The 14,675-nt window shown below is 49.4% G+C and overlaps 2 protein-coding genes across 2 annotated transcripts in view; one reads left to right on the top strand and one right to left on the bottom strand.

The window, feature by feature from the left end:
* Positions 1 to 568: 568 nt before the first annotated feature.
* On the bottom strand, positions 569 to 8,200 carry ush1ga (Usher syndrome 1Ga (autosomal recessive)). Its single transcript, XM_079746697.1, has 4 exons — positions 8,013 to 8,200; positions 2,592 to 3,063; positions 1,439 to 2,260; positions 569 to 1,096 (listed from the first exon to the last, which is right to left on the bottom strand). The coding sequence occupies exons 1-3, from the start codon at positions 8,174 to 8,176 to the stop codon at positions 1,451 to 1,453; spliced, it is 1,446 nt and encodes a 481-aa protein (XP_079602823.1). The 5' UTR covers positions 8,177 to 8,200; the 3' UTR covers positions 569 to 1,096; positions 1,439 to 1,450.
* A 2,199-nt stretch (positions 8,201 to 10,399) lies between these two features.
* Positions 10,400 to 14,675, top strand: part of otop2 (otopetrin 2) — a 5,126-nt gene continuing 850 nt past the window's right edge. Inside the window, exons 1-7 of the mRNA XM_079746695.1 lie at positions 10,400 to 10,413; positions 11,312 to 11,703; positions 12,078 to 12,214; positions 12,323 to 12,381; positions 12,618 to 12,763; positions 13,255 to 14,102; positions 14,419 to 14,675. The exon at positions 14,419 to 14,675 is cut by the window's right edge and continues 850 nt beyond it. Of these exons, the coding sequence (XP_079602821.1) occupies positions 11,313 to 11,703; positions 12,078 to 12,214; positions 12,323 to 12,381; positions 12,618 to 12,763; positions 13,255 to 14,102; positions 14,419 to 14,589 (1,752 nt within the window). The 5' untranslated portion in view covers positions 10,400 to 10,413; position 11,312 and the 3' untranslated portion in view covers positions 14,590 to 14,675. The remainder of the gene's footprint in view (positions 10,414 to 11,311; positions 11,704 to 12,077; positions 12,215 to 12,322; positions 12,382 to 12,617; positions 12,764 to 13,254; positions 14,103 to 14,418) is intronic.

Raw genomic sequence — 14,675 nt, 5'->3', positions numbered from 1 at the left:
TGTAAGAGCAAAGAAGCAGAACATTGTTTTGAAACTGTGCTCCAAGTTGGACGAGACTTTTAGAAGGGAACAAAGCAGTAGTACTAGGAGAACATGTTACCTGGGGATTGGGCAGTGGACCCTGAAGGCTCCAGCGACCCCAATCTGCGCATTGATAGGGAGTGATTTTGGGATAATAGAATGGGCAGCCATTTGTGTCACTGTATCCAGCTCTTATTAGAAACCACACTCACTACCCGATCCACTTAACTGCTCGATCCACATTCCATCTTTTTGCTCAATCATGTATGTGTGTACATAAACCTAAGTGCATCACACGGACACACACACACACACACACACACACACACACACACACACACCTAATATACACCTTATAGATAACACCATTTATAGCTGATATTCTATTGAGCGGTGTTGTGTTTGAACAAGAAAATAAAGTCATTTTGTGTAGATTAAGGATTTTATTGTGCGCTATTGCACTATTGCATACCAAATACATCTTGTTCTAACAATACAAAATGCTGTTAGTCTCCAACTACACGGGAAGGAAAAACCATGGCGGAAGCGAATTTTGGTTGTCTCACACAGTGTACAATTTCCACCAAAAGTGGGATTAATGACTTTAAAGCCATTGGCTCAAATGTAAACCATCCCTTAGCTGGCATACCTAATGTAAACATGTACAGCTGTTGAGTAAACATACTCACAATTAATGTGTCAGGGAAAAACTAACAAAAGACCTGACAGTATTGCCCCATTAAGACAAAAACAAAGTTATTGTAAGATCCACTTATTGTATAAAATACTTTAAAAAATGTTTAGGCACAGGCAACACAGGCACGGGAGATATTCGGATGGACCCCACAGGGGCGTACAGAGACCTGAGGGATTGGAAGCAGCAGTCGTTTCCCTCCCCTTCCGTTCAGTCTCGTGGCTAACGACTCTGCAGCACTGGTCTGTCGTGTCATTCGGTTTGTTGGTTCAGGGTCAGGGCAAACCGGTCTGTCTCAAGGGCTCAGATTCAAACACAAACCCTTCTAATGCCGTCACTCTGGTTCTCATTGCAAGCTAACCCCAACAGGGGGTCAGTGACCTGTAGAGGGATGAGGGAGAAGGGAGGGACAAGCATTTCAGTAAAAAGAAAGAAGTCCCATAATGCTTATAATGTTGAATAATGTAGAGATGTTCCGATACCATTTTTTTCTTCCCGATACCAATTCAGATAACTCTAGCACTTTTTCTTATATTAGGGGTCTCTTACGATGACGGCGATGTATAGTCGGTTGACTTACTGTTGACAAATACGTTGTATTAAGTATCGGAGGGATTTCCGATACTGGTATCGGTATCGGAACAACTCTAGAAGAATGCATTTGACTACAGCTAAAGCTGGTGGACGGGTAGAAGTCCTTCTATGCTCTCACCCGGTACCCACATCGTGGAGCCTCTACAGCTCGGTGTCCTCGATGCGGTCCGGGTCGTCGATGGCGTCCAGGCGCCTCTGACACGCCTCCAGGATCTTCTTCCTGGGCCCCAGGGGGAGGTGGATGCTCTTCAGGTCGTCGTCCGAGCACAGCAGCAGCGCCTCCAGGTCGATCTTCTCCCGCCGGAGGAGGGCAGTGAACTCGCTCATGCTCTGCGTGGCGAGGAACACCTCCAGGGGGCTGGACTCGGGCTCGTCGTCGTCGTCCAGCCCCAGCTCCACCTCGTCCCAGGGCAGCTCCTGGTAGTTCCTCTCCTGCAGGCTGCGCGCGCTGCCGATGCTGTCCTGGTCGGCGCTGGGGTAGTGCTGCAGCCGGCTCCGCAGACGCACGGCGCCGCCCGGCCCGTCGGTGCCCACCACGCTGGACCCCTCCGTCCCCCGCAGGCCCGACAGCCCCCCGCTGATGTAGTTCCGTCTGAAGACCATGGTGCCCAGGCCGGGCCGGTTGAAGAGCGAGTCGTGGCCCGAGTCCGTGCTGATCTCGGAGTAGTCCACCTCCGAGCGGTGGAGGTCCGGCACGCTCATGGCACGTGAGATGGCGTCCTCGTTGTCGCCGGAGAACATGTTGCGCACGTTGCGTCGGCCGCGCTCCCTGGGGGGGGCGTAGGTGCCCTGCTTGACGAACATCACGTCGTTGCCCAGCTGCAGGCCCGACAGCGAGCGCACGCTCTTGCGGCCGTCCTCGTAGATCTTGAAGGTCCCCTCTCCCTGCCGCCTCTTCTCCAGCTTCTTCTGGATCTTGGTTTTCCCACGGCCCGTGGCGTGGAGTGTGGCCTGGAAGTGAACGGATAGGATACAGAAATATGTCTATAACAATAAAACAAGAAAGAGGATAACATGGGCGGCACGTGGCTCCGGAGGTAGAGTGGGTTGGCTGGAAACCGGTCACTGAGCAAGACCGCCGTCGGTGTGTTGATGTATGCATGAATGGGTGAATGTTGTAAAGCTCTTTGAGGGGCCACTGGTTAGAAAAGCGCTGTATAAATGCAGTCCATTATCTTTCCACTCCATCCACCACCAATGTGTAATCCCTTTCCACTTCACCCGTGTTTACTAGTTGTATCTATGCATGGTACATGACGTGGTGCATGACGCCGGGACCGACCTGGGAGTATGGCACGCTGACACTGGCGGCGCTGTAGCGCGGCATCCCGCGGCTCACCGAGCTGCCACTGAAGCTGGAGAAGCTCATGGCGTCCGACACCGAGGCCTCTGCCACCGCCGCCGCCGCCGACGACTCCTTGAGGAAGCGCCGCTCCATTCGCCTGTGGTGCTTCCGCTGGAGCTTGGCGCAGTCCTTGATGCGGCGCTCGGCGTGCCGGGAGGCCTGCTCCCGCAGCTTGGTCACCAGCTTGGGGTTCAGCGCCGTCTGCTTGGCGGCGATGGAGTCCAGGTAGCGCACGCACTCCATGTGGCTCTTGGCGGCCGCCATGTCCAGCGGCGTGTGGTAGTCGTTGTCCAGGCACCACGCGTTGGCGCCGAACGCCACCAGGAAGGACAGGCAGCTGTGGTGTCCGTTGGCCGCGGCCAGGTGCAGTGGCGTGTTGCCCCACATGTCGCAGTTGTCCGGTTTCCCCCTTCGGCGTAGAGGGGTGAATGGAAACATTAATACATATCGGATTTATATCGTCGCCCTTCTTCAATATCGATATATAATATTTTCGCATTTTCTTTGCATCAATTTCTTTGCATTTGATGCTTTCTTCATGAAGAGTTAGACGGGACATATCGCCCCAGATATCGATATTTTAATTTGTAAAATAAGCTGCTCTGAACAGATTTCCCTGCTCCTCGATGTGGCACTCCAAACATGAATGAAGGAAACCTGAACAGAAGTTAACTAGCCAAAGACGAGCTCCAGCACTTTACCTTATCACGGTCATTTGGTATTCATCGCAAGGCACATAACGTGATGGATCGCTATAGGATTGTCTAACAATATGTTGATTATTGCAGAATTGCTGTATCGCGATATTATCGGTATCGCGGGCCATGTATCGTGTATTGTATCGTATCGTTTGGTACCCTGTGATTCCCACCCGTAGAAGAGAGGGGGTCAGGCATTAACCCGAGACTCAAGAGTTGTGCAAGACCCATAGGACACGTGTGACACGTACCCTGTGTTCTAAAAAGAGAGGCCATCGATCAGCCAGAGACGGTAAGAGGTTGTAAAGAGCTAAGGTGACATCGAGGTGCAACATGAGCCAGTCGGAGAGTAGCCTACTTCTGTATGGGTGACAATAACTTCCTCCTACACAATTTATGATTTCTCTGTGTGTTTATGATTGATCTGTGATCCATATGTTGTCCGTGCTACTTGATCCACTGTTGAATGCACACACTGAACATCGTCTGCACACCTTTACACAACGCAACTTTTAACAAGGTGTAAAAGGAGCTGAACTTCCTCTGACCGGAGTATTACATTTAGGGCATTTGGCAGACGCTTTTATCCAAAGCAACTTACAATAAGTACATTTGTCAGAAGAAAGAGGAACAACAATATATCTCTGTCGTTACAGTAAAGATGTTCATAGAACCAAGTGCCGAGCACTAAGAATCACTAGGTTAACCCATTCCCTGTACACAACAAAGATAGCTAGGATAAGATGCTACACAATGCTAAGTACTATTTTTATGTGCCAGGACGTACAACATACAATAAGTGCGTACACTTAGTGCCAGGACATACAACCGTACAATAAGTGTGTACATTAAGTGCCAGGACGTACAACTCAAAATAAGTGCGTACATTTAAATGCCAGGACTTACCCCATACAATAAGTGCGTAAGTGTATGGATGCCATAACGGCCACAGAGTCCTGAACTCGTTGGCCTCATCGATGCGTGATAAACACGTCTTGCCATGGCCTGCCAAAGGCCTTCTGACCTCCTGATCACCTGCCTGTGGCGCTGAAGTGTTGCAGGGACTTTGTAACCTGACCACCACGGCGCTGCTGACTGCCAATACACTACTGGTGTACGGTGTCTGGGGGAGCCACCACGACCGGGCGGGCTAACCGTCAGGACCATGACGCTGGAGGAAGAGTGACGTCGGCAGGCCAGATTCCTGGACCCACGTCGACCGCAGACGGGGAAACTAAAGCTCTGAAGGCGGTGTTGTTTGTATGAATCCATAATGCCACTGTGGTGTTATCGCCAAGGAACTCTGTACTTTGTTCGTGGCAGTACATAACACCTCATATCATCTTAATATGTATGAATGGATTCAGTTTAGAAATGAAAACGGATAAGAAAACAAAATGTAACTAAATAAGAATTCTATGATATATTTAAGGCAAATAGACCGACATAAGAACTCAACTTTGACCAATACCGTGAATGACATTTCCAGCCTCTCAAAAAATGGATTGAGCGCGTATTTAGGGGATGTGTCTTCAGACATATCCCTGGACGTACAGTGGTGCCACATAAAGGCTGCTCAATAATGGATGGCCGGCAGTGGAGCCCGTGCAGGAGCTCAGATCCATTATTGATGGCCGGGCTGTAGGGTTTTATGTTGGTACGCCGGAGCCGTCAGACCGACTGGGGCAATGATTAGAGTCTTCTCGCCCAGCCTGCTCCCTGATTTCACTACGGTTACGCCGCCAGTCGTTTACACGATGACCTGGGATGTAGGCAGTCCTAGAACCGGCCGTGGAAACGCGGAGGAGGTCAGAGAGTTAGCGAAACAACAATACAGTCAGAGAGTAAACAAAACAACAATACAGTCAGAGAGTAAACAAAACAACAATACAGTCAGTCAGAGAATAAACAAAACAACAACAGCTAGAATACAGTCAGAGTTAACAAAACAACAGATAGAAAACAGTCAAGAGAGTTAACGAAACAACAATACAGTCAGAGAGTAAACAAAACAACAATACTGTGGCGACCACGGGTGTGGGCGCCATGTTCCGGGGCCGCGGGGATTCTGGGAATAGGGGTTGTCAGTTGACAAAGGGGGTTTTGTTGATTTGTTCTGTTGTTGGGGCTAATTTCTCGGGATGATGTGTGTTAATTGTGTGTTGTTCCATTGTTGTATGATGTGTAGTGTGATCGGGACCATTAGTGAGAGTGTTGTGTGTGTTGGTCAGGTGTCCCGTGTTTCTGTTACGTTCGGTTGTTAATAAAGGCAGTCCGTAGTCGTGCGGTGTATGGGGCACGGAACTGCATAATTGTTCAACCTGGGCTCCCGTCTCGTCCTTCCCGTGCTGCTCGCCACAATACAGTCAGAGAGTAAACAAAACAACAACAGCTAGAATACAGTCAGAGTTTAAAAAAAACAACAACAGATAGAATGCAGTCAAGAGAGTAAACGAAACAAAAACAGCTAGAATACAGTCAGAGAGTAAACAAAACAACAATACAGTCAGTCAGAGAGTAAACAGAACAACAATAAACTCAGTCCGAGAGTTAACGAAACAACAACAGCTAGAATACAGTCAGAGTTAACGAAACAACAACAGCTAGGATACAGTCAGAGAGTTAACGAAACATAAATAGCTAGAAAACAGTCAGAGAGTTAACGAAACATAAACAGCTAGAAAAGAGTCCGAGAGTTAACGAAACAACAACAGCTAGGATACGACGAGCTCCCTACCGATGTCAGGACCGCAGAGTCGCTCACCAGCTTCCGCAAAAGACTCAAAACTCACCTGTTCAGAGTTCATCTCGACTCTGCATAGAAACCAATGCACAGCCACCATTGAATGTTGTACGTCCTGGCACTTGTACAAGGTACTTAATTGTGTAGCATCTACAGTAGCTGCTATCGCTGCTTTACACGGGGAATGGGTTAGCCTAGCGATTGTAATACTTGCACTTGGTTCTATGAACGTCTTTACTGTACCGACAGCGATATATTGTTTCACTTATGACAAATGTACTTATTGTAACAAATGCACTTATTGTAAGTCGCTTTGGATAAAAGCGTCTGCTAAATGCCCTAAATGTAAATGTAAATGTAAATGTAGGATACAGTCAGAGAGTTAACGAAACAACAACAGCTAGGATACAGTCAGAGAGTTTACAAAACAACAACAGCTAGGATACAGTCAGAGAGTTTACAAAACAACAACAGCTAGAAAACAGTCCGAGAGTTAACGAAACAACAACAGCTGCAAAACAGTCAAGAGAGTTAACAAAACATCAAAAGCTAGAAAACAAGCCACAATTGCACAACAAATATCTTCTTGAATGAGGATGAAAAATAAACATAAAAACAAACAGCCAATTTGTATGGAACAACTGACTCCCTGAGATAAACGAGTACACCTTGCGGTGATGGTTTCCCATGATGCAATACAAATAGTTTATGATTTAGAGAATTGTTTAGAGTTATGGTCTAAATATAGTCCCACATCAAAAATAATCCATTTATGGTTCAATGTAGGCCTATTAATAACCAGCCTCAGCACAAAAGGACATGTTTATGTTCCCCCTTAAACAAACGTGCTGGATGATATGTCAGACGGGACATTTTATTGAACCATATACACTCCGCTACACCATAACCACTCCATACACTATAAGTAGCACTAAAACAATCTTCCCTTTATCTACGGTCTCACTGAGGCCTTGGTCTTGTTCAAATACTATCGCCTCTATTAAGGCTGAACGTACCTCGCTGCTGTCAAACTCTGTCCCCTAACGTTTATGGGATGGCCTCAGCTTGACGAGGCCCGTAGAGGTAAACACCTGCAGGGCAGTGTTTGCTTAGGGCCGTGAGAAGTCATGCATGTTGCGTGTCCCGCATACTGTACCACGCTACCGCAGTGAATCCCACATTGACCGGCTTCGGTTACATAATTCCCTTTTGTTTTGCATGTTGTGATTTGTGCACATGCATGCGAGGACCTGCAGTGTGGGCCGCCTCATGGGGGCTTCCGTTTGTCGGTGGAAAGCAGGTCAGACCGAACAGAAGACAAAGCGGGCCTTTGTGCGGCCAATGGCCCACTTCTCCACAATCCGATGGGCTCGCGTTTGTGGTCTCCATGCTTTCTTTTTTCTAACTTATTTTCTCGAGTGACTGGACCTCCAGTACATTGTTGTTGTTGTGTTTTAAATGTGTTGCAGAACAAGACTTTTGTTATTAATAAAACACGAACTGTATCATATCCTGGGCTGAGTGTTTTGAGTATTTGAAAATTCGACTTTTTCAGAGTCAGACGTCATGACACACATCAGGTTTTTACGGTTGGTTCATACGAGCTCATGATAGGCTACATGTTAATTGTAAATTCTCTGGCTAATTGCAGCAAACTAAATCATATCAATTAAAGTCGTAAAGTGTCCGGTTTAGGGGTGAACGGGATGTTTAGAGGTGATGAAGACTTCGGTGGGTCTTCATCAATAACACACGTAGGCTGCAAACTTTGAAAACCTGTGAGTGTTGCCTATCCATGAACGGGCTGCTTCATACACACCTACACCTATAAAAACCACAGGGGGCGACTACCGTTGTCGTGACATTTATACACACTTATATCATATATTAACGTCAGGCTGTGAGGCTGAAGCATACCCCCGTCCGACGATGAGCCGCAGCGCCTCCAGGTTCCCGTGGTAAGCCGCCCATAACGTCGGTGTCATGCCATCCTCGTCCGGGGCGTTCAGGTCCCTCCGCGTCGCCTCCTTCAGCAGGTCCAGGTACCCGTCCCGGGCCGCCTTATGGTATCGGTCGTTCATTGTACCCGGCTGACCCCGTCTCTACCCTCATGCCGTGGGACCACCATCATCATCCACCTCCGGAGGACCTCTGGTTCTGGTCGGGCTGAGCCACTGGCTCCCCGCAAACCCCCGATCACAGAGCTCTGAGGTCGGCCTGACGCACCGGGGACAAAGGAGAGCGCTATGTAACCAGAAGCCGACCACAGGCCGCTCGGGTAACTTCGGCTGCTCCCGGTGGCCGGTGTATACGACTACAGTTAAAGTCCCACTGGTGATAGTGGCTCACCTGGAAGACTGCGTAGGCAACCATTAAGGCCAAGTCCTGACCGCAGCGCGTGGGTTCGATTCCTGCCCGTGAAGCCCTACTGCATTTCCTCGCCTCTCTCTCCCTAACTTCTTGTCTATCTCACTATATAAAGGATACAACCGTTAAAAGGACAAAAACGTTAAAAAAAAAAGTCCCACCGGGAATTAAAGCTTAAAAATAAGTAAGGTACATATTATAACAAAACTTGTGGTGCCCTCTGTTTGATTCCTGCAGGCTGTTGGTCAAAGGGTAAGGGATTAATGCTCAAGAAAGGGCATTAAAGGACATTTAAGTAAAACAAACAAACACTTCACTGCCTGTTGGCAGCACGTAACACTTAACGATCCTACTTTGCAACGTCCTCCCCCACTAAGAATCAGAATCAGAAATACTTTTATTACCTAATTATATTATTGTTATTATCTTATTGCACAAGTACACAAGAGTAAAATTCTTAGGCTTGGTTCCTAAACAGCAGCAAAAATACAAGATAAGTACATAAAGATAATACATAATAATATTATACATAATAAAATATGTAAAATAGGCCACACGCATGAAGGATTCACAAGTGTGTATTTATATAAAAGGCCTTTTGATCAGAATATTAATGCTCTAAAGTCTGTGTCATGACATTCAATCGTAAAGGCACAATGAAGACCTACTTTATGAACCCCACAGGGGTCGTTATTAACCCATTAATGTGGGCCAGCTGGACAGAAACAAGAATCAGCCTTCAACGAACAAGATTTGAACAAACAGGTGGAGGAACAAGATTTGAACAAAAAGGTGTGTACAGAGGAGGATTAGGGCCACATTGGATTTTTTTTTTCTGAGTGCTGAGTCATAAAGTCAGAATTCAGAATTTGTTCTCAGAATTCTGACTTTAATCTCAAATTAATGATCTATATTTTAATCTTAAAACTCAGAACTCAGAATTCTGACTTTAATCTAAAACTAATAATCTTTATTTTAATCTTAAAACTCAGAGCTCAGAATTATGAATTTATCCTCAGAAGTCTGACTCTAGCTTCAAACTAATACTCTTTAAACCCAGAACTCAAAATGTTCCATATGTGTATATATTGTATCTATAGCAACAGAATATGCATCTGTGCGAAAAAGTGCATACCCAAGTGTCAACAGACTAGCACGTAGATCTGAATATATAACAGTAACAACACATCTGAGAGAGTTTACAAAACGTGTGCCCCGGGGCGGTGGAGCGTGGCGGGGCAGAATGAACAAGGCCCGGTGCCACCGGCTCGGTGGCAGATCTGGAACCGCTTTACGAACACTAAGCCTTCGATGACAATCGAGAGGAGCACCCATCTGGGCACGGTGACAATGGCCCTTCCCCTCTCATTAGACAAGAGGCCTGTATTATTAGGGAAAAGCTCTCCTCTGTGGTCGCATGAAAGAGGTTTGAGCTCTGAGGTTTGCGTTGAACAAACGGCTCAATGCGTGGCTCGTATCGGTTCCTCGTGGATAACAAATAAGAGGATAATAAACTGATCTCCGATGTGCAGCCGTTCACGTTAGAGTCATCTTTTATTTTGGTTTGGTCTCCCACTTTTTATGGTATTTATTTTGGGTGTGTTGCTCTTAACTTAATGAGAGGGATGACATTTACTCAGTGTTATATATCAAAATATCAAAAATATGCTGTTATTCGGTAAAATAACCGGTTTCTTGTATTTTGAGATGTCCGATAATTACTACATAGGTTCGAAAAGAAAACAACAAGTTTTCCAGGAAAACAGTTCTGAACTTTCAGGGGGTATTATGTGCAAAACACAGTGTGTGTGGTAATAATATAGCGTTGATCATAACAGAATTGTTGACGTTTATGACCCCTTTGTACACAACCTCCACCCACGAGGCAAGCTGTGGATTGGTATAAAGGCCTGGGAGGCTCAGTCGGGCCCTGGGAACCTCGAGATACCAGGTAGGGTTACACACGCCGTCTTACTTTCATTTGTATTTATCTAAATGTGATATGGTGTTATCCAGATACGTCTTGGCCTCGTTGTTGAACGGAGTATTGTGATGCGGTTGCTTCCCTTTGTGATCATCTCCTCTCTGCACACACGTGCTAATGAACGCACAAGGAGATTACTTGTGAATTCTCTGCTAGTATAGTTCATTATATTTGCACAACCGTTCAAAAGTTTGCGGTCACCCAGACAATTTCACTTTTTCCATGAAAACTCTCACTTTTATTCAACAGTTTTCGGCTGTGCTAATATAATTGCACAAGGGTTTTCTAGTCATCAATTAGCCTTTTTATCACGTGTACCATTAAAACACAGGAGTGATGGTTTCTGGAAATGGGCCTCTGCAGCCCTATGTAGATATTCCATAAAAAATCAGCGGTTAACAGCTAGAATTGGCATTTACCATATTTACAACGTCCACACAGTATTTCTGATTAATTTAAAGTTATCTTCATTGAAAAATAAGGACATTTCTAAGTGACCCCAAACTTTTAAACAGCAGTATATATATTAGGGTTATTCCATCACAGGTCCAAAATAAAGCAACACTTGTTAATGAAGGCAGAAGTGGCTGGAGACAGGTTGGGTGGCCGCGGCGCGCTTCCCATTGTGCTGTTCCTCCGTCTGGGCGTGGGTGCCCGGCAGGAGACAGCCTCTCCGGGGGCGTGTCCGTCCAACCTGCTCCTCTCCATAAAACAAAAAGTCAAAGTCGCTCATCACCTGCGACGCCGAGAGAGAGATGAGCGTTAAACACGGGACAGGCGGACCGACTGTGACTGACTGGACCCTCGACCCCTCCCCTCCCCCCCCCCCGAGACCCCTGTGACCCCTGACCTGTGACCCCCGCAGGATGACGGCCAAACAAATGGAGGAGGACCGTCTGTCCAACAGCAGCTGCGGCGCGCCGGGCGAGAGCGCGGAGGAGGGCGTGTGTGAGCCAGAGCTGGCGCTGGACGCGTCCCACGGCCACGGCCACGGCGCCGCGCCCCGCGACCGCACGAGGAACTGGGGCTGGCTGCTGTCGGGCACGGTGTTCCTGAACCTGGTCATCCTGGGCGTGGCGCTGGTCTCCGCCTCCACCTTCAACAGCGCGCTGTTCGGCTCGGCCGACCTGCAGGTGTTCCTCATCGTCATCATCCTCATGACCACGCTGTGGATGCTGTACTACCACGTGTACACGTCCAAGGAGGAGCACGCCGTGCTCTACAAGGACGGCCACGCCGGCCCCGTCTGGCTCAGGGGTACGGAGGCACACAGGAGCACATCAAACATGGACGTATGTCTGTAGGGCGGCAGGCCTGGAGCTCTGGTCAGGAGGGGCGGCGTGTGGCTCAGGAGGTGGAGCGGGTCGGACGGTAACCGGAAGGTCGCTGGTTCGATCCCCGGCTCCTCCTAGCTGAGTGTCGAGGTGTCCCTGAGCGAGACCCCTCACCCTGACTGCTCCCGACGAGCTGGCTTTCGCCCTGCGTGGCCGACTCCGCCGTCGGTGTGCGAATGTGCGAATGAACGGGTGAATGTCGGGCAGTATTGTAAAGCTCTTTGTGCGGCCACTGGTTAGAAAAGAGCTGTACAAATGCAGTCCGTTTACCATTTACCGTTTGTGTGTCCCCCGCAGCGGGACTGGTTCTGTTCGGTCTGCTCAGCCTGATCATGGACGTCTTCAAGGTGGCGAACTACGCCGGCTACCTGCACTGCGACTCGGCGGTGAAGGTGGCCTTCCCGGTGGTGCAGGCGGTATTCCTGTTCGTCCAGGTGAGTCTTACCTGGGCCGTCTCATCATTAGGGTTCATAGGGTGAACCTCAGCGGGTGACAGCATGACAGGTCCCTCTGAATGACGTTGCGCCGCGGTTTGCTTTCAGACGTACTTCCTGTGGTTCCACGCGAAGGATTGTGTGCAGCTCCAACGAAACGTCACACGGTATGAGCATTTAGACAAACTGATTCATGATTAACGTTTATTTAACGTCCATCCCACTTTGGTGATAGCATACGTTTTTCATTGGTTCAGTCCGGTACCGTAACAGCAGAATTAGAGAAGCAACTATTTCCGAAGGATGAAATAAGATTCAGTCTAAGACGAAGGACACTGCAGATGTAGCATTAGGTCCTTAGTCACGGCCCTAACCCCTGCTTTCTCTCTGCTCCGGTGTTCAGCTGTGGCCTCATGCTAACCCTCGCCACCAATCTGATTCTGTGGATGACAGCGGTGACTGAGGAGTCCGTCCATCAGACAGACATCCCGACGGAGGATGCGTACAACGCCTCCAAGCTGTCTGCGCGGAGGATATACATTCTGAGAGGTGATTAAAACGCTTCCACTCGTTTGAGTCGTTGAGGACTGGAGTCGAACCAAAGCCAATCATAAGTGAGGCTGTTGATAATTATAGTGGTACGGTAGCTGGCAAAAAGAGCTTCAGGGACTTAGCACATGAACTTAATAGGAAAGTTGCAAGTGCAAGTGCAGATGTTCACGAATCACCTCACCAGAAATAAAATACTGTTTTATAGACAACCGGAATTGAAATACAGTATTATGGACAACAATTTTTGAAGGGAGGAAATTCAATGGCAGCCTTTTCAATAATTCTTGTGTCTCCATGTTTTGTGTGTGTGTGTGTGTGTGTGTGTGTGTGTGGATGTGTGTGTGCATGTGTGTGTGTGTGTGCCTGCATGTAAATGTGCGCCAGTAAATGTGTGCCTCGTGTGAATGTGTGTGTGTCTACCTGTGTGTGCGTGCGTATATGTGCATGCGTGTGTTTGTGTGTGTGTGTGTGCATGTGCGTTCCCTTAGCCAGCTACGGTGAGGACAAGTGCAAGTGCAGCTACTCCTCGTGCAGCATCTTCAAGGAGGCATACTACTACCTGTACCCCTTCAACATCGAGTACAGCCTCTTCGCCTCCGCCATGGCCTACGTCATGTGGAGGAACGTGGGCCGGCTGGCCGAGGAGCACGCCCACCACAAGATCCGCTTCCACGTGCGGGACGTGCTGCCGGGCCCCGCCCTGGGCGCTGTGCTGGCGGTGGCAGGGCTGGCAACCTTCGTGGTGTACGAGGTGGACGTGGGGAAGGAGGAGAGCGGCGCCCGCAAGGACCGCGCTGTCATGATGCACTTCGTGGTCAACCTGGTGATCGCGTGCCTGCTGTCGGCGGCCAGCGCGCTGGGCTTCACCGTGTTCCGCCTGGAGCACCGCGACCTGCTGTCGGAGAAGAACCCCACGCGCAGCCTGGACGTGGGGCTGCTGGTGGCGGCGTCCGTGGGCCAGTTCGTCATCAGCTACTTCACCATCGTGGCGGTGGTGGCCACCGGCGCGCGGGGCTACCTCAACGGGCTGAACCTGGCCTGGGCCTTCATGACCATCGTGCAGCTGGGCCTGCAGAACCTCTTCATCATTGAGGGGCTGCACCGCGAGCCGCACCACGAGCCGGCGCCCGTCACCATCTTCTCCAACCCCTACGTCATCGAGGGGCTGGGCGAGCTGGGGGACCTCGAGATGGAGGGCAAGCCGGGGCCCGAGCCTCCGCCGTCGCCCGAGGGCCACGCCGACCTGCCGCCGCCCGCGGAGCACCGGCACCGGCTGACCTGGAAGAGACGCGTGCTGAAGGAGGTCTGCGCCTTCCTGCTGATGGGCAACATCATCGTGAGTACTGAGCCCGCCCAGCCTCCATCCAAACTGACATGTATATCAGTGTGCATATATAGGCAGGGGTTCTCAACCACCGGGCCGCGGACCGATACCGGCCCATGGCGCAACGGTCAGCGGGCCACAGAGATTTAGAAATGACATTTTTACTTTACTTTACTTTACTACAGTGTAGGTATTTGTGTATGTACGTAGTATAAACCTAAACAGACACAAACACACACAGACACCCTCTAGAGGGCTTCATCCTTTACACAGCAGTGGGCCGACAGCTGTGACACCGTGCTGTGTTTCCCCCTCCCTCCCTTCCCAGCTCTGGATCATGCCGGCCTTCGGCGCCCGGCCCCAGTTCGACCACAGCGTGGAGACGGACTTCTACAAGTTCACCATGTGGGCCGCGGTTGTGAACATCGGACTTCCCTTCGGAATCTTTTACCGCATGCACTCGGTGGCCAGCCTCTTCGAGGTGTACCTCACGTCATAGCGCCGCCGTGCACGGTCTCCATGGCGACCGGGGTCCGCTGCCCCGCGGTCTCCATGGTGACCGGGGTCCGCTGCCCCACGGTCTCC

This window comes from Pollachius pollachius, assembly GCF_949987615.1.
Source record: "Pollachius pollachius genome assembly, chromosome: 11".
Taxonomy (NCBI): Eukaryota; Metazoa; Chordata; class Actinopteri; order Gadiformes; family Gadidae; genus Pollachius; species Pollachius pollachius.
This window is presented reverse-complemented; position numbering and strand designations above follow the sequence as displayed.

Bases quoted from the DNA above. Each gene is read 5' to 3' on its own strand.
- ush1ga (XM_079746697.1), bottom strand. From the start codon at position 8,176: ATGAACGACCGATACCATAAGGCGGCCCGGGACGGGTACCTGGACCTG. The intron at 3,064-8,012 runs GTATGCTTCAGC...TCTACGCCGAAG, and splicing joins CGGCTCATCGTCGGACGGGG to GGGGAAACCGGACAACTGCG. The intron at 2,261-2,591 runs GTCGGTCCCGGC...GTTCACTTCCAG, and splicing joins TCAGCGTGCCATACTCCCAG to GCCACACTCCACGCCACGGG.